Source organism: Hyla sarda, chromosome 4, assembly GCF_029499605.1.
Source record: "Hyla sarda isolate aHylSar1 chromosome 4, aHylSar1.hap1, whole genome shotgun sequence".
Classification (NCBI taxonomy): domain Eukaryota; kingdom Metazoa; phylum Chordata; class Amphibia; order Anura; family Hylidae; genus Hyla; species Hyla sarda.
In genome coordinates, this window is record NC_079192.1 from 56,724,361 (window position 1) to 56,742,772 (window position 18,412).

At 41.9% G+C, this 18,412-nt stretch overlaps 2 protein-coding genes across 12 annotated transcripts in view; both read right to left on the bottom strand.

The window, feature by feature from the left end:
- DMTN (dematin actin binding protein) overlaps positions 1-18,412 on the bottom strand; it is a 59,223-nt gene that overhangs the window by 17,602 nt on the left and 23,209 nt on the right. For 8 of the 11 annotated variants that reach the window (XR_008892239.1, XR_008892243.1, XR_008892235.1 and 5 more), the window contains exon 2: positions 14,443-14,496. The exons of 1 other annotated variant lie outside the window; for it this stretch is intronic. The gene's annotated coding sequence lies outside the window, so the exon portion shown is untranslated. The remainder of the gene's footprint in view (positions 1-14,442; positions 14,497-18,412) is intronic. 2 more of the 11 variants (XR_008892238.1, XR_008892242.1) reach the window with 1 other exon arrangement.
- Positions 1,208-2,152, bottom strand: LOC130367356 (sex-determining region Y protein-like). Its single transcript, XM_056569770.1, has one exon. It carries the CDS (start codon positions 2,150-2,152, stop codon positions 1,208-1,210), a length of 945 nt encoding a protein of 314 aa, XP_056425745.1.

The window sequence follows — 18,412 nt, forward strand, 5'->3', positions numbered from 1 at the left end:
CAATTCGCCTTGTCTCGTCAGCAAGTGTTGGACTCGGAAGTCACACAGTATGTGCAGTGTCTGGGTAGATTTACAGAGATAGACAGATCCATGTGTAATTATATGGAGGTTCCTCTGGCATTAATAGTGATAATCTGGATTAATCCTTGGGTCTTAGAACAATAATTTCTGGGAAAACCTTACTGTAAATAATGAGCTTCAGGATTGAAGATCTTCATGAATTGGGTCACGTTGTGTAAAAGAATTAACAGGGACATTACAAATGACGGTCATTTCAATTCTCCTAAGAGAGACCCAACCTCTTACACATGTATCTGTACCCATCAGGATCTTTCTAAACCCACCAGAAGATGCCATATCTGGAGAAATGATAAGTCTTGGAAGTCTTGAAAGTCTTGGCATAGGCTTTTTCACTACTCCATTCTGAATGATATAATGCATTATAAATAACATAATAGCGCTCTAGGTTCTAGTTTCAGTCAAACCTCATGTATTTTGAAGGCTAAGAAAACAGTTATTATTTCCAGAATTTTGTAACATCGTACAGACTACCCATACTCCACCAAATAATACATTAATGCAATAATGGTGACCAGACACACATCAACATGAATTGTTTCCTATTCAAAAGTAAGAAATCTTATCTCCATTGAGAATATGAGCTAATTTGGGTTACTATGGATTGGTTGGCCTGACATGAGGAATCCATGTTTCATTTAAGCACTAGCAGCTAAATTCATGATGGTCATTTCACTTAATTTCAGGGTGGAGGTGAGGAACCATGGGGGGTATTTACTAAGATGTGTGTGATTTAGTTACTTTTTTAGTTTTTGCGTGCCAAATTTATTACGTGGTCGTAGGGCATGTGATACATTTTGTGGAGGATACATATTTTCTGAAATTTCACTCTTCACATACACCAAAAAGCTATTTTAGGTCTGGGCTGGGGTAGAAGTGCGCCTTATTGGGGGGGGGGGGGGGGGGTTTGCATTTTTTATACAAAAGTCGCAGTTGATTAATTCAATACCACTGCACAAGACTAACCCTTAACTCAGGCCTGTACGCTCTTTTTAAAAACAGGTATAAATCGAAAAGGAGCCAAAAATTGCCTGAGGCACAGCGCTGCGCTTAAATAGAGACAAATCTACACACAAAAACAGCTCTAAAGACAATGAATAAATGCCCCCACATGTTCATACTTTTTAGCCTAGTGTTGGGGTGTCAATCTCCTCATTTCAGGATGATGACCTATCCACATCATTCCAGGCTGGTGGTAAGGATCTATCTTCATCATATCATGATCGTGGTAAAGATCTATCCTCATCATATCATGATCGTGGTAAGGATCTATCCTCATCATATCATGATCGTGGTAAGGATCTATCCTCATCATATCATGATCGTGGTAAGGATCTATCCTCATCATATCATGATCGTGGTAAGGATCTATCCTCATCATATCATGATCGTGGTAAGGATCTATCCTCATCATATCATGATCGTGGTAAGGATCTATCCTCATCATATCATGATCGTGGTAAGGATCTATCCTCATCATATCATGATCGTGGTAAGGATCTATCCTCATCATATCATGATCGTGGTAAGGATCTATCCTCATCATATCATGATCGTGGTAAGGATCTATCCTCATCATATCATGATCGTGGTAAGGATCTATCCTCATCATATCATGATCGTGGTAAGGATCTATCCTCATCATATCATGATCGTGGTAAGGATCTATCCTCATCATATCATGATCGTGGTAAGGATCTATCCTCATCATATCATGATCGTGGTAAGGATCTATCCTCATCATATCATGATCGTGGTAAGGATCTATCCTCATCATATCATGATCGTGGTAAGGATCTATCCTCATCATATCATGATCGTGGTAAGGATCTATCCTCATCATATCATGATCGTGGTAAGGATCTATCCTCATCATATCATGATCGTGGTAAGGATCTATCCTCATCATATCATGATCGTGGTAAGGATCTATCCTCATCATATCATGATCGTGGTAAGGATCTATCCTCATCATATCATGATCGTGGTAAGGATCTATTCTCATCATATCATGATCGTGGTAAGGATCTATCCTCATCATATCATGATCGTGGTAAGGATCTATCCTTATCATTTCAGGCTGGTGATGGGGTCTCAATCACATCATTTTAGACTAGTGATAAGTTCTCAATCTCATTATTTCAGGATGGTAGTGGGGTCTTATCCTCATAATTTTAAGCTGGAGTTTTTTTTTTTTAAAGAAACCAATCAGTGTGCACACACGATCAGTAAAACCCTAAATGAATAGAGGTTCAAAACCGGTCAGTGCAATTCAACATTTTGATCTCTTATTCTCTCTCTCTCTTTTTTCTTTTTAAATATGTATATATTTTTGGTATATTTACTTATATAATGATAACATTTATTAACATATATGTGTGTAAGACAAACAAAGGTGTAAGGAAAAGAAAAAAAAATGCAGCCTGGGGGTAAAGAGAAAATAAAAATCCCAAGGTATTATTAATTTAAAGGAGAGCTCCAGAATATAAAAATTGTCCCCATACTGCCGGCAGTAAAAAAATAAAGATGTACATACCTTCCTCTGCTCCCCCGGGGCCTCCAGTAACCGGCTCCGGTCTCCACCACGATCCTCTTCCTGGTTGCCGGTGGTCGGAGAATCATACTGCGCTCAGCCAATCACCGGCTGCTGCGAAGTCCGACTCGGCCGGCGATAAGCTGAGCGGCAGTGTGAGAACGCTTCAGGACACAAAATTCTTCACTACACCGGCACCTGCTGCCGGGGCCGAAAACGTCACACTGCCGCTCAGCCTATCACCGGCCGAGTCGGACTTCGCTGCGGCTGGTGATTGGCTGAGCGCAGTATGACCCGCCGACCACCAGCAACCAGGAAGAGGATCGTGGCGGAGACCGGAGCCGGTTACCGGGGGAGCGGAGGAAGGTAACTATGTACATCCTTTTTTTTTTACTGCCGGTAGTATGGGGGGACAATTTTTATATTCCGGAGTTCTCCTTTAAGTAGTGACCAGTTCTTTCCACTTTTTCGTCTTCCAGATTCCTTCAGCAACATCAAGGCGGTGCTAGTATCCATCCCATTGGTAACAAGATACGTTTAATACATTCTTTATGAGATATTTTAGTGTTCTGGAAAATTAGAATGTTTCTTATAGGGGTACTTCCGCTGCTCAGCGTTTGGAACAAACTTCTCCGAACGCTGGAGCTGGTGCCGGGAGCTCGTGACGTCATAACCCCGCCACCTCATGACATCACGTCCCACCCCCTCCCATAGACTTGCATTGAGGGGGCGGGGTGTGATGTCATGAGGGGGCGGGGCTATGTCGTCACCAGCTCCCGGCGCCAGCTCCAGCGTTCTGAGCAGTTTGTTCCAAACGTAGAACAGCGGAGTACCCCTTTAAGTCCCATAAGACCTCGTTTATGCAGGCTACAATTAACCATAGGACCCTAGCTTTAGCCACACTTACTGCAACAAGTCAAAAAAGAACAACTTCAAAACTTAGAAGCTTAACTCCTGTAAGTTCCTTAACTAATGGACCCATAGTTTTCCAAATATTTCTTGCGTAGGCACAGTTCCAAAAAAGATGCAGGATGCTCTCTCTCCCTCCGCTGGAGATGAGCGAACTTACAGTAAAATCAATTCATCATGAACTTCTCGGCTCGGCAGTTGATGACTTTTCCTGCGTAAATTAGTTCAGCTTTCCGGTGGGCTGGAAAAGGAGGATACATTCCTAGGAAAGAGTCTCCTAGGACTGTATCCACCTTTTCCAGCCCACCGGAGCACCTGAAAGCTGAACTCATTTATGCAGGAAAAGTCATCAACTGCCGAGCCGAGAAGTTCGTGACGAATCAAATTTACTGTAAGTTCGCTCATCTCTACCCTCCGCAACCATCCCTGGGGCAGGTATTAGTTCTTACCAAATGCCTTTTCTTTTGTATCTCTCTAACCGGCAAAATACCATAGATACTCATCCACACAATATCTTTCTGTCTATTTGTCACACCGTCCATATCCATATTCTTCCATACACTCTTTATTTGGTCGCTTTTTAAAAGATCAATGTTACACATCAGCTCCTTATCATGCACACATTTTAAAACTTTATTTTCTATATAAAATCTTTCATGTTCAAGTTTTGAAGACTGTGAGGGAAATATTCAAAGACTTGGGACAAATAGCAAACCATTTAACACCAGGTATTCTTGGTATTAGCTGCGACACTTTGTGCGCCAGAAAGTGGTCCTAAATCTTTGAAAATATCCACGCCTTAACCACGCCCCTTAAAAAAAAAAACTGTCTAACAGAGTGCTAAATCAGGTGCTAAATATCTGAATATGTGGCCCTAATAGAGTGCGCCACATTTAACGCAAAAGCGGTGCAATTTAAGCAAAAAAAGTGGCGCTAAATTCTTTGAATACCCCCCCCCCTCGTGTTTCTTAATGAATTCTTCAATTTTGATATAATGAGAAGAGATTTTATCATTCATAGGGACATTGCTATTACAGTAGTTTTAATCCAATTTGGACACATAAGCATCCAACCCGACTTATATAGTCATGGTAGCAGCTTTAGTTTGTTTTTGAATTCATTTGACAACTAGGGCTATGTAATTTAACTTAAAGGGGTATTCCAGGAAAAAACTTTTTTTTTATATATCAACTGGCCAATCCAGAAAGTTAAACAGATTTGTAAATTACTTCTATTAAAACAAATCTTAATCCTTTCAATAATTATCAGCTGCTGAAGTTGAGTTGTTGTTTTCTGTCTGGCAACAGTGCTCTCTGCTGAAATCTCTGCTTGTCTCGGGAATTGCACAGAGTAGAAGAGGTTTGCTATGGGGATTTGCTTCTAAACTGGGTGGTTCCCGAGACATGTGTCATCAGAGAGCACTTAGACAGAAAAGAACAACTCAACTTCAACAGCTCATAAGTACTGAAAGGATTAAGATTTTTTTAATAGAAGTAATTTACAAATCTGTTGAACTTTCTGGAACCAGTTGATATATATAAAAAAAAGTTTTTTTCCTGGAAAACCCAACCCCTTAACCCCTTAAGGACCAGGCCATTTTACACCTTAGGACCGGAGCGTTTTTTGAACATCTGACCACTGTCACTTTAAGCATTATTAACTCTAAGACGCTTTTACCTATCATTCTGATTCCAAGATTGTTTTTTCGTGACAAATTCTACTTTATGTTATTGGTAAAATTTTGTCGATACTTGCATCGTTTCTTAGTGAAAAATTCCAAAATTTGCTGAAAAAATTGAAAATTTTGCATTTTTCTAACTTTGAAGCTCTCTGCTTGTAAGGAAAATGGATATTCCAAATAAAAAAAAATTTATTCACAAATACAATATGTCTACTTTATATTTTCATCATAAAATTGATGTGTTTTTACTTTTGGAAGACACCAGAGGGCTTCAAAGTTCAGCAGCAATTTTCCAATTTTTCACAACATTTTCAAACTCACTATTTTTCAGTGACCAGTTCAGGTTTGAAGTGGATTTGAAGGGTCTTCATATTAGAAATACCCCACAAATGACCCCATTATAAAAACTGCACCCCCCAAAGTATTCAAAATGACATTCAGTCAGCGTTTTAACCCTTTAGGTGTTTCACAGGAATAGCAGCAAAGTGAAGGTGAAAATTCACCATCTTCATTTTTTACACTCGCATGTTCTTGTAGACCCAATTTTTGAATTTTTACAAGGGGTAAAAGGAGAAAATTTATACTTATATTTGTAGCCCAATTTCTCTCGAGTAAGCACATACCTCATATGTCCATGAAAAGTGTTCGGCGGGCGCAGTAGAGGGCTCAGAAGCGAAGGAGCGACAAGGGGATTTTGGAGAGTATGTTTTTCTGAAATGGTTTTTGGGGGGCATGTTGCATTTAGGAAGCCCCTATGGTACCAGAACAGCAAAAAATCCCAACATGGCATACCATTTTGGAAACTAGACCCCTTGGGGAACGTCACAAGGGGTAAAGTGAACCTTAATTCCCCACAGGTGTTTCACGACTTTTGCATATGTAAAAAAATATATATATTTTTTCACTAAAATGTGTGTTTCCCCCCAAATTTCACATTTTTGCAAGGGTTAATAGCAGAAAATACCCCCCAAAATTTGTAACCCCATCTCTTCTGAGTATGAAGGTACCCCATAAGTGGACCTGAAGAGCACTACGGGCGAACTACAATGCTCAGAAGGGAAGGAGTCATATTTGGCTTTTGGAGAGCAAATTTTGGTCGGGGGGCATGTCGCATTTAGGAAGCCCCTATGGTGCCACAACAGCAAAAAACCCTCACATGGCATACCATTTTGGAAACTAGACCCCTTGAGGAACGTAACAAGGAATAAAGTGAGCCTTAATACCCCACAGGGGTTTTACGACTTTTGCATATGTAAAAAAAAATATATTTTTTTTCACTAAAATGTGTGTTTCCCCCCAAATTTCACATTTTTGCAAGGGTTAATAGCAGAAAATACCCCCCAAAATTTGTAACCCCATCTCTTCTGAGTATGAAGGTACGCCATAAGTGGACCTGAAGTGCACTACGGGCAAACTACAATGCTCAGAAGAGAAGGAGTCATATTTGGCTTTTGGAGAGCAAATTTTGCTAGGGGGGCATGTCGCATTTAGGAAGCCCCTATGGTACCAGGACAGCAAAATAACCCCCACATGGCATACCATTTTGGAAACTAGACCCCTTGAGGAACGTAACAAGGGGTACAGTGAGCATTTACCCCCCACTGGTGTCTGTCAGAACTTTGGAACAGTGGGCTGTACAATTTTTTTTTATTTGCACAGCCCACTGTTCCAAAGATCTGTCAGACACCAGTGGGGTGTAAATTCTCACTGCACCCCTCATTACATTCCGTGAGGGGTGTAGTTTCCGAAATGGGGTCACATGTGTTTTTTTTTTTTTGCGTTTGTCAAAACCGCTGTAACAATCAGCCACCCCTGTGCAAATCACCTCAAATGTACATGGTGCACTCTCCCTTCTGGGCCTTGTTGTGCGCCCCCAGAGCACTTTGCACCCACATATGGGGTATCTCCGTAGTCGTGAGAAATTGCATTACAAATTTTGGGGGGCGTTTTTCCCTTTTACCTCTTGTCAAAATGAAAAGTATAGGGCAACACCAGCTTGTTAGTGTAAAAAATTTATTTTTTTACACTAACACGCTGTTGTAGACCCCAACTTCACATTTTCTTAAGGGGTTAAAGGAGATAAAGCCCCCCAATATTTGTAACACAATTTCTCCCGAGTACGGCGATACCCCATATGTGACCCTAAACTGTTGCCCTGAAATACGACAGGGCTCCAAAGTGAGAGCGCCATGCGCATTTGAGGCCTAAATTAGGGATTTGCATATGGGTGGACATAGGGGTATTCTACGCCAGTGATTCCCAAACAGGGTGCCTCCAGCTGTTGCAAAACTCCCAGCATGCTTGGACAGTCAACGGCTGTCCGGCAATACTGGGAGTTGTTGTTTTGCAACAGCTGGAGGCTCCATTTTGGAAACAGTGGCATACCGGACGTTTTTCATTTTTATTGGGGAGGGGAGGGGGGCTGTGTAGGGTTATGTGTATATGTAGTGTTTTTTACTTTTTATTTTATTTTGTGTTAGTGTAGTGTAGTGTAGTGTTTTAAGGGTACAGTCACATGGGCGGGGGATTACAGCGAGTTCCCGCTGCAAGTTTGAGCTGCCGCGCAAAATTTGCTGCATCGCAAACTTGCAGCCTGATACTCACTGTAATCCCCTGTCCATGTGAATGTACCCTATACATTCACGGGGGGGGGGACCTCCAGCTGTTACAAAACTACAACTCCCAGCATGCACAGTTTATCAGTGCATGCTGGTAGTTATAGTTTTGCAACAGCTGGAGGCACACGGTTGGGAAACACTGAGTTAGGAAACAGACAATGTTTCCCAACCAGTGTGCCTCCTGTTGTTGCAAAACCACAACTACCAGCATTCTCAGGCATGCTGGGAGTAGTAGTTCGGCAACATCTTTAGAGCCAGATGTTGCCGAACTACAACTCCCAGCATGCTGGGAGTTGTAGTTTTGCAACATCTGGAGGACTAGTTTGCAGACCACTAATACAGTGGTTCCCAATCTGTGCCATTCCAGATGTTGCAAAACTACAACTCCCAGTATGCCAAAACTGTCCAGGCATGCTGGGAGTTGTAGTTCTGCAACATCTGAAGGGCCAGATGTTACAGAACTACAACTCCCAGCCTGCCTGGACAGTAAGGGCATGCTGAGGATGTGTAGTTTTGCAACATCTGGAAGGGCACAGTGGTCTCCAAACTGTGGACCTCCAGATGTTGCAAAACTGCAACTCCCAGCATGCCCAGACGCCAAGGGCTGTCTGGGCATTCTGGGAGTTGTAGTATACACGGTCCCATTACAGCAATGCATGTCGCTTTACGGCGACGTGCATTGCTGTAAAGGGCCCGACCGCGGCTGAAGATCTACTCACCTGTCGCCGCTGCCGCCGTCTGGATCCCGGTCTTCAGGGACGAGGTAAGTACCGGGGCCGGTCCCCAGCACTCCCCCGTCCCCCGCCGCGTCCTCCAGTCTTCCTCCCGTCCTCTCCGGACTTCCAGGGGCCGGGGCAGGACGGGAGGAAGTAACCGCCCTCCCTCCTGCGATTGGTCGGTTAGTAAACCGACGGATCGCAGGGGATCGGAGGAGGTGGCAGGCTTGCCACCTCGCTCCGATACTTCAGCATGGTCCTGGCTGTCTGTGACAGCCGGGATCATGCGAAATTACCGGGCGGTCGGGTCCCAGAGACCCGATCAGTCCGGTATCGCCGCAGATCGCAAGGGCGATTTCCCTTGCGATTTGCAGCAATCGCCGACATGGGGGGCCTACATGGCCCCCCTCTGCGTTTGCCCTGGATGCCTGCTGAAGGATTTCAGCAGGCATCCAGTTCCGATCTCTGCCCGGTGAGCGGCAGAGATCGGAAATACAACAGGACGTTCTCTAACATCCTTGGGCATTAAAGCCCAGGTAGTGGGGACGTTAGAGAACGTCCTATGTCCTTAACAGGTTAAGGACCGGGGGTTTTTCCATTTTCGTTTTTTGCTCCTTGCCTTTTAAAAAATCATAACTCTTTCAATTTTGCACCTAAAAGTCCATATGATGGCTTATTTTTTGTGCCACCAATTATACTTGGTAATGACATCAGTCATTTTGCCCAAAAATCTACGGTGAAACGGGAAAAAAAATCATTGTGTGACAAAATTGAAAAAAAAACGCTGTTTTGTAACTTTTGGGGGCTTCCGTTTCTACGTAGTACGTTTTTTGGTAAAAATGACACCTGATATTTATTCTGTAGGTCCATACGATTAAAATGATACCCTACTTATATAGGTTTGATTTTGTCGCACTTCTGGAAAAAATCATAACTACATGCAGGAAAATTAATACGTTTAAAATTGTCATCTTCTGACCCCTATAACTTTTTTATTTTTCCATGTATGGGGCGGTATGAGGGCTCATTTTTTGCCCCGTGATCTGAAGTTTTTAACGGTACCGTTTTTGCATTGATAGGACTTATTGATCGCTTTTTATTCATTTTTAAATGATATAAAAAGTGACCAAAAATGCACTATTTTGGACTTTGGAATTTTTTTGCGTGCACGCCATTGACCGAGCGGTTTAATTAATGATATATTTTTATAATTCGGACATTTCCGCACGCGGTGATACCATATATGTTTATTTTTATTTTTATTTACACTGTGTTTTTTTTTTTTATTGGAAAAGGGGGGTGATTCAAACTTTTAATAGGGGAGGAGTTAAATGATCTTTATTCACTTTTTTTTTCACTTTTTTTTTGCATTGTTATAGGTCCCATAGGGACCTATAACACTGCGCACACTGATCTTCATCATTGATCACTGGTTTCTCATAAGAAACCAGTGATCAACGATTCTGCCGCATGACTGCCCATGCCTGGATCTCAGGTACTGAGCAGTCATTCGGCGATCGGACAGCGAGGAGGCAGGAAGGGGCCCTCCCACTGTCCTGTCAGCTGTTCGGGATGCCGCCGGTAACTTTCACTTTTAGCCGCGCGGCTCAGCTCTGAGCGCGAGGCTAAAGGGTTAATAGCGCGCGGCGCTGCGATAGGCGCTGCGCGCTATTAGAGGCGGGTCCCGGCTTCACTATGACGCCGGGCCCGCCGTGATATCACGCGGGGTTACTGTGTAACCCCGCGTTATATCAGAAGAGCAGGACCAAGAACGTACCGGTACGTCCTTGGTCCTTAAGGGGTTAAGGTAAACTTCTAGATTTGGGAAATGACTGCCCCCTTTATTTCTTTCTTTAACCACATTTTCTCTACTAAGTTTCTCAAAAGTGCTACTCCAGATAAATAAGAACATTGCTTTATTGAGGTTTTTGGATAAATGTGTTGTAGGTGGAAAAACATTGGCAAGGTATAAAATAATGGGAAGTATAACAGCTTTAACAATCAGGTTTCTTCCACTCATACTTAAAGGGGTACTACCATGCTGACAATTTATCCTCTAGAAAATTGGAATGATTTGGGTGCAAGAGTAACAAAAAACTCAACTTTTGGAGATTTAGAAACTTAAAGGGGGTACTACCGTGCTGACAACTTATCCCCTATCTAAAGGATAGGGGATAAGTTGCCTGATCGCGCGGGGTCCCGTTGCTGGGGACCCCCGCGATCTCGCACGTAGCACCCCGCTCTCATCAGGCCTCGGAGCGAACATCCGCTCCGGGTCTGATGACGGGACCGGAGTATCGTGACGTCACAGCTCCGCCCCCGAGTGACGTCACACTCCGCCCCCTCAATGCAAATCTATGGCAGGGGCGAGACAGCTGTCTCGCCCCCTGCCATAGACTTACATTGAGGGGGCGGAGCGTGACGTCACATGGGGGCGGATCCGTGACGTCACGATACTCCGGCCCCGTGATCGGCAGTCATCAGACCCGGAGCGATGTTCGCTCTGGGGCCTGATGAGAGCGGGGTGCTACGCGCGAGATCGTGGGGGTCACCAGCGGCGGGACCCCACGCAATCAGCCAACTTAGATAGGGGATAAGTTGTCAGCATGGTAGTACCCCTTTAAGTTTCTAAATCTCCAAAAGTTGAGGTTTTTTGTTACTCTTGCAACCAAATCATTCCAACTTTCTATACCAGTAAGGTCCTTATCGAATATCACAGCCAAAATGTTTAGGCCCCCATTCACACTAATAATTTAATTATCTTTCATCGGTGTTCCAAAGCAATTCATACTACATTTGTTCCAATTAAGTAAAAAAACAGACTCTCCACAGAAAAGATTAATTAAAGGTTTAGCTCTATTTAAAGAGCTTTTGTTCTCACATAGGATAACAATGTCATCCATATAGCCAATCACTTTTAAATGGGCACTGTCAGATACAAAAACTTTTGATATGTTGTAAAGCATGTATAACCAATAGGTTTTGCAATTGCTTTCATTAGAAAATTTTCAGTATTTCATGCTGAAAAAGCCAGTCAAACTACCCCCCCCCCTGCCTGCTTGGACACATACTAGTCCTGCTGTGTCCATGCATCATCACCTATGTCATGGACACTTCCTTGATTGACAGCTGTGAGCGCAGGGCTCACAGCTGAAGGAAAAATCCTCCCACTGTCATCTTGTGTCCCCCTACTGTCAGTGAGGACAAGCTGGGAGTTGTAGTTTTGCTAATGCTAGGGGAGATGTGAGCAGACAGCATACTGAGGGAGGGGGCGGAGACCTGCACAGTGAGGCCACACCCCCTTCCTTTGGGAGGAATTCAGACTAGTGAGCTAAATTAAAAGTGTAATAAAAAATAAATAAAGGTGCTAGACATAGATGTACATTGTCAGTATTAGGTACTGAGTGATATATTATTTTAAAAAAATAGTTGGATCTGACGGGTTCGCATTAAGGTCTTTCCATCACTTCCAGGCACACACAGTCCTTTCATTACTTTGTCTTTTCTCATGACCTGCATTAGGGGCTCCATTATGGTAATAAATAAAATAGGAGACACAGGGCAACCCTGACGTACACCAGATGGAATATTAACTCTTCTGGTTATACAACCATTCACAAGCACTCTGCTATAGACATCCTCATATATACTTTTAATTCCATTTACAAAGGCACTTGGGAAACCCATACGGGACAAGACTTTAAACATAAAATCATGACTAATCACTCTATCAATACCACAAACAATCAGGTTTTTCCTTCTTTCCTGAGAGTCATGTGTAATGTCTCTCTGGAGGTTCAGATTATCTGTTATTCTCCTTTCCGGTACCGCACACACTTGGGCGGAGATTTATCAAAACCTGTCCAGAGGAAAAGTTGTTGATTTGCCCATAGCTACCAATCAAATATTTAATTTTTCAGAGGCCTTTTCAAAAGTGAAAGAAGCGATCTGATTGGTTGCTATGGGCAACTCAGCAACTATTCCTCTGGACAGGTTTTGATAAATCTCCCCTTGGTCTTGGACCATTCACGTTAGCAATCATTACACACATTCTATAGGCTAAGAATTTTATAATCAGTATTTAGTAGGGTAATGGATCACTAGTTGCCCAGAGATTCTTTTGCAACCACTGAACCATGTTTCATTGAATTACACAAGGAGCCATATTTAAGACCACTTGATGACTTCACACACGTCCTTACCAATCACATCCCAGATTATACTAGAAAATTCTTCAGGTAGACCATCCGTGCCGAGTGTTTTATTATTTGCTGCAGCCTTCATTGCTCTGATAATCTCCTCATCGGCACTTTATCTTCCTCACTCACCGTATTGTCATTTGCGTCCAACACATATTCTTGCATACTACTATCACAGACTTTCTCATCATACAAGTTCTCCAAAAAATCAGCAATGACACCCCTGTGATGCCCCCTCCCATAGACTTGCATTGAGGGGGCATGGCTGTGACTTCACGAGCCTCCACCCGCATTGCCAGTCATCCGGCACGGAGCGGAGTTCGCTCCATGCACCGGATGTCTGGGGTGCCGCAGCCGAGATCATGGGGGTCCCCAGCAGCTGGACCCCCACGATCAGACATCTTATCCAAAGGATAGGGGATAAGATGTCTAGGGGCCTAGTACCCCTTTAAGTTCCTTATGCACTTTTGCAATGTCAGCCTTATCAATGTAACCCAATTCCCGCATTTTATATTGATACCCCAAACGCCTAGTGAAGGCATCATGTTTTTTCTTTTTCATTCTAGCTAATTGTAGGCTCCATTGTCAAAAGAAATAAGAACATTTCATTTTAACTCAATCCCATCAGGCTTCAATATCACTAAAATCCATCTTTTTTGAACACCAGTAGGAATAAACTCTTTTTAAGGCAGTTTTAAAGGGAACCAATCAGCACATTTTAGCATATATAATTCTTGGCAATGCGTTAGATATGCTAATATCATTATCCTCACCATCCCCGGGGGAAGTTTGTGCCCCCAGGGATGGTGAAGATATTAAATTATAAAGTCCCTCCGTGCCGCCCGGCAAGTAGTACCCTGGGTGGGGACTTTCACTTACCAGCTCCGTTAGCTGCAGCCGTGGCCCCGCCCTGACGGCTTGAATGACGGCTCGCGTCACCGCTCTGCTCCGTCTGTTTAGGGAGCAGAGTGCTGTGCGAGCTGTCATTCAAGCTGTCGGGGCGGGGCCACGGCTGCAGCTAACGGAGCTGGTAAGTGAAAGTCCCCACCCAGGGTACTACTTGCCGGGTGGGGACTTCATAACTTAATATCTTCACCATCCCTGGGGGCACAAACGTCCCCTGGGGATGGTGAGGATAAGGATTTTAGCATATCTAACGCATTGCCAAGCAATATATATGCTAACATGTGCTGATTGGTTCCCTTCAAGTCTTTCCTCACTTAAATTCTAACATTTAGTTTCCAGAGTCCTTTCCCTCTAATATGTTTGCTATTCATGTGCAGGACGCATCTAATGCATTCATGGTCGGAAAAAAGCTACCTTAAATTGTTCCGCGGAGACGCCTGTTAAAACTTTATTGACTAAAATGTAGTGAATTCTTGATTGGACTAAGCCATTATCTGAGAAAAAGGTAGGTGGTGGTGAACCACATTTAAAGCTGGAGGTGGGGACCTATCAGCCTCATTTCAGGCTGGTGAAGAGGATCCATTCTCATCATTTCAGGATCAAAGTAAGGATCCATCCACATTATTTCAGGCTTGTAGTGAGGACCCATCCTCATCATCCTCATCAGTGCATAACCATGTGATGGATCACTGACTTAACATACTATTTAGGTTTATATGCAGGCATATGTTTTGAATATTACAATTACACTAGTTACCCCCCATGCCGAGTGACAAAAATATAACATCTTTATAGTGCCTACCAGATTGTGTGTTGCTCTGCATCACGTGTCCTCCTAAGTTCTGCTTTGTCTCTGCTGGTAAGAAAAAATAAATAAATAAAAACAAATTAACAAATTTAGAAAATAAGTGACATGAAATATATATAGTATTATTAATTTTGATCTAAATTCAAGCTATTGTGTTGTTAGGGTAGCCAGACCACAGATATCTCTAAAAACTGGTACATAGCTTTGACAATTTAACATCGTTACATAGTTCATAAGGTTGAAAAAAGATCTGAGTCCATCAAGTTCAATCTATAACCCTAATGAGTCCCTACTGAGTTGATCCAGAGGAAGGTAAAAAACCCTCATACTAGAGGTAAAAATTCCTTCTGTCCCTATAGATCTAGAATCCATAACCAGCAATGTTATTACTCTCCAAAAATGCATCCAGACCCCTTTTAAATTCTTTTACAGAGTTCACCATGACCACCTCCTGCGGGAGAGAATTCCACCGTCTCACTGCTCTTACAGTAAAGAACCCCAGTCTGTGCTGGTGTAGAAACCTTCTTTCCTCTAGACGTAGAGGATGCCCCCTTGTTATAGATACAGTCCTGGGTATAAATAGATCATGGGAGAGATCTCTGTACTGTCCCCTGATATATTTATACATAGTTATTAGGTCTCCCCTAAGCCTTCTTTTTTCTAAATTAAATAACCCCAATACTGATAATCTTTCTAGGTACTGTAGTCCTCCCATTCCCCGTATTACTCTGGTTGCCCGTGTCTGAACCCTCTCCAGCTCCACTATATCTTTCTTGTACACTGGTGCCCAGTACTGTACACAGTATTCTATGTGTGGTCTGACTAGTGATTTGTACAGCGGTAGAATGATTTCCTTGTTGTGGGCATCTATGCCCATATTGATGCACCCCATGATTTTATTTGCCTTGGGAGCAGCTGCCCGACACTGGTCCCTACAGCTACATTTACTGTTAACTAAGACGCTCAAGTCCTTTTCCACATCAGTCGTCCCAAGTGTTCTCCCATTTAATACATAATCCAGATCCATTTGTAATACTTCACTGTCCTCTATAGAGTTTAGTGTCATCTACAAAGATTGCTGCTTTACTCTTCAACCCCTCTACAAGGTCATTAATAAATATATTAAATAGAACAGAACCCAAGACTGACCCCTGTGGTCCTCACTAGTAACAGTCACCCAATCAGAATAAGTACCATTAATAACCACCCTCTGTTACCTATCACTGAGCCAGTTACTTACCCACTTGCGCACATTCTCCCCCAGCCCAATCCCTCTCATTTTATGCACCAACCTTTTATGTGGCACCGTACCAAATGCTTTAAAATATTGGCACCACATTTGCCATGTGCCAGTCCTGGGGAACAGTCCCTGTTACTATAGAGACCCTGAATATTAAAATAAGGGGTCTGTCTATTACATTACTTAATTCCTTTAGAACACGGGGGTGATTGCCATCTGGACCTGGTGATTTGTCTATTTTGATTTTTTGTAGGCGGCACTGTACTTCTTCCTGGGTTAGACAGGTGATCTGTACTGGGGAGTTTACCTTATCTCGCTGTATTTCATCTGGCATTTCATTTTCCTCAGTGAATACAGTGGAGAAGATTTTGTTTAACATATTTGCTTTTTCCTGATCCCCGTTTATAATTTCCTCCTCATCATTTTTTAAAGGGCCAACACTTTCATTTTTAACTTTAAGCTTTTTAACCTTTAAGCTATTTATATAGTTAAAAAACATTTTGGGGTTAGTTTTACTCTCTTTGGCAATGAGTCTTTCTGTCTCTATTTTTGTGGCTTGTATCTGTTTTTTTTTTTTTTTACATATTTAACATTTTTCTCTCTAGCTTTATAATGCTTCTTCACTGTTGTCCTGTTTTAGTAGTTTAAATGCTTTATTTTTTATCATTTATTTCCCCCTTAACATTTTTATTCATCCATATTGGTTTTCTTTTATTCCTGATCCTTTTATTACCATAAAGTATCTTACAGTGAGAATTTTAGATATTTTTTAAAGTTTCCCATTTAGTGTCAGTATTCTTGTTTTTGGGGACATTATCCCATTTTATATTGTTAAGGGCTTCTCTGAGTTGGTCAAACTTTGCCTTCCTAAAGTATTTGTGGCCCCTTGAGAGATTCCCTTATTGAAGAACAAGTTATATTATGATCACTATTTCCTAGGTGTCCTTCTTCTTGCACATTAGTTACTCTGTCAGGTCTGTTGGATAATATTAAGTCCAGTAGGGCGCCCCCTCTGGTCGGGCCCTGTACCATTTGGGACAGATAATTGTCTTTAGCTATAGTCAGAAACCTGTTTCCTTTATGAGATTCACAGGTCTCAGTCTCCCAGTTTATATCAGGATAGTTAAAGTCCCCCATTATTATCACATCATTCTGATTTGCTGCCTTGTTTATTTGCCTCAGTAATTGATCTTCTTCCTCTTCCATTATGTTTGGTGGCTTATAGCAAACCCCTATCCGAATTTTTTCATATATATATATATATATATATATATATATATATATATCTCCATATATTTCTACCCATAATGACTCCACATTATAATTTCCCTCCCATATATCCTCCCGCAGTGCGGCCATCAGACTGGACTTTACATACAGACAAACTCCTCCCCCTTTCCGTTTTGTCCGATCCTTCCTGAATAGACTATAACCCTGTATGTTGACCGACCAGTCACAGCTATCGTCCAACCAAGTCTCTGTTATACCCACTATGTCATAATCCTCCTCAGACATCAACCACTCCAGTTCCTCTGTTTTATTGGTCAGACTTCTGGCATTAAACAACATGCAATTCAACGATGTATGTTTTTTTTTCCTATGAAGCCGATCACTATTAACTATTCTAACCCCTCCCTCTGCTCCACCCCCAGGTACATTAATAAGTCCCTGCTCTCTATCTACAATATCTTCCCCCTCTATGTTGTAGGTTCCCTTCCCCCCCAGTCCATAGTTTAACCCCTTAAGGTCACAGGGTTTTTCAGTTTTTGCATTTTTTCCTCATCACCTTCTAAAAATCATAACACTTTCAATTTTGCACCTACAGACCCATATGAGTCTTTTTTTGCACCATCAATTGTACTTTATAATGACATCAATCATTTCACCACAAAATTTACGGAGAAACCAGAAAAAAAATATTTGTAGGGCAAAATTAAAAAAAAAAAATGCCATTTTGTAAATTTTGGGGGCATCAGATTCTATGCAGTACACTTTTCAGTAAATATAACACCATATCTTTATTCTGTAGGTCCATACGGTTACAAGGATACCTAATTTATGTAGCTTTTATTTTATTTTACTACTTACAAATTTTGGTGCATGTAGTTATATATATTTTTTATGTATAAAATTGTCATCTTCTTACTCCTATAACTTTTTTTTATTTTTCCTTACATGGGGCTATATGAGGGCTGATTTTTTGCACCATGATCTGAAGTTTTTATCAGTACCATTTTCGTTTTGATTGGACTTTTTGATCGCCTTTTATACATTTTTTTAGGGTATACAAAGTGACCAAAAATACGCAATTTTGGACTTTGGAATTATTTTACCTGTACGCCATTAACCGTGCGGTTTACTTAACATTATATTTTCATAGTTCGGACATTTACGAATGCAATACCACATATGTTTATTTTTATTTACATATTTTTTTTATTTAAATAGGAAAAGGGGGGTGATTCAAACTTTTATTAGGGAAGGGGTTAAATCACATTTATTAACAATTTTTTTACACAATTTTTTTGCAATGTTTTCGCCCCCATAGGGGACTATAACATGCAATACCTTGATTGCAGACACTGATCAATGCAAAGCCATAGAATTGCATTGATCAGTGTTATCGGTGTTCTGCTGCTCCAGCCTGGATCTCAGGCATGGAGAAGCAGAGTGATGATCAGATGGCGGCAGACAAGTTAAGAAGCCTCCCGCTGTCCTCTAAGC

Coding starts and splice junctions, on each gene's coding strand:
- LOC130367356 (XM_056569770.1), bottom strand. CDS start 2,152: ATGATAAGGATAGATCCTTACCACGATCATGATATGATGAGGATAGAT.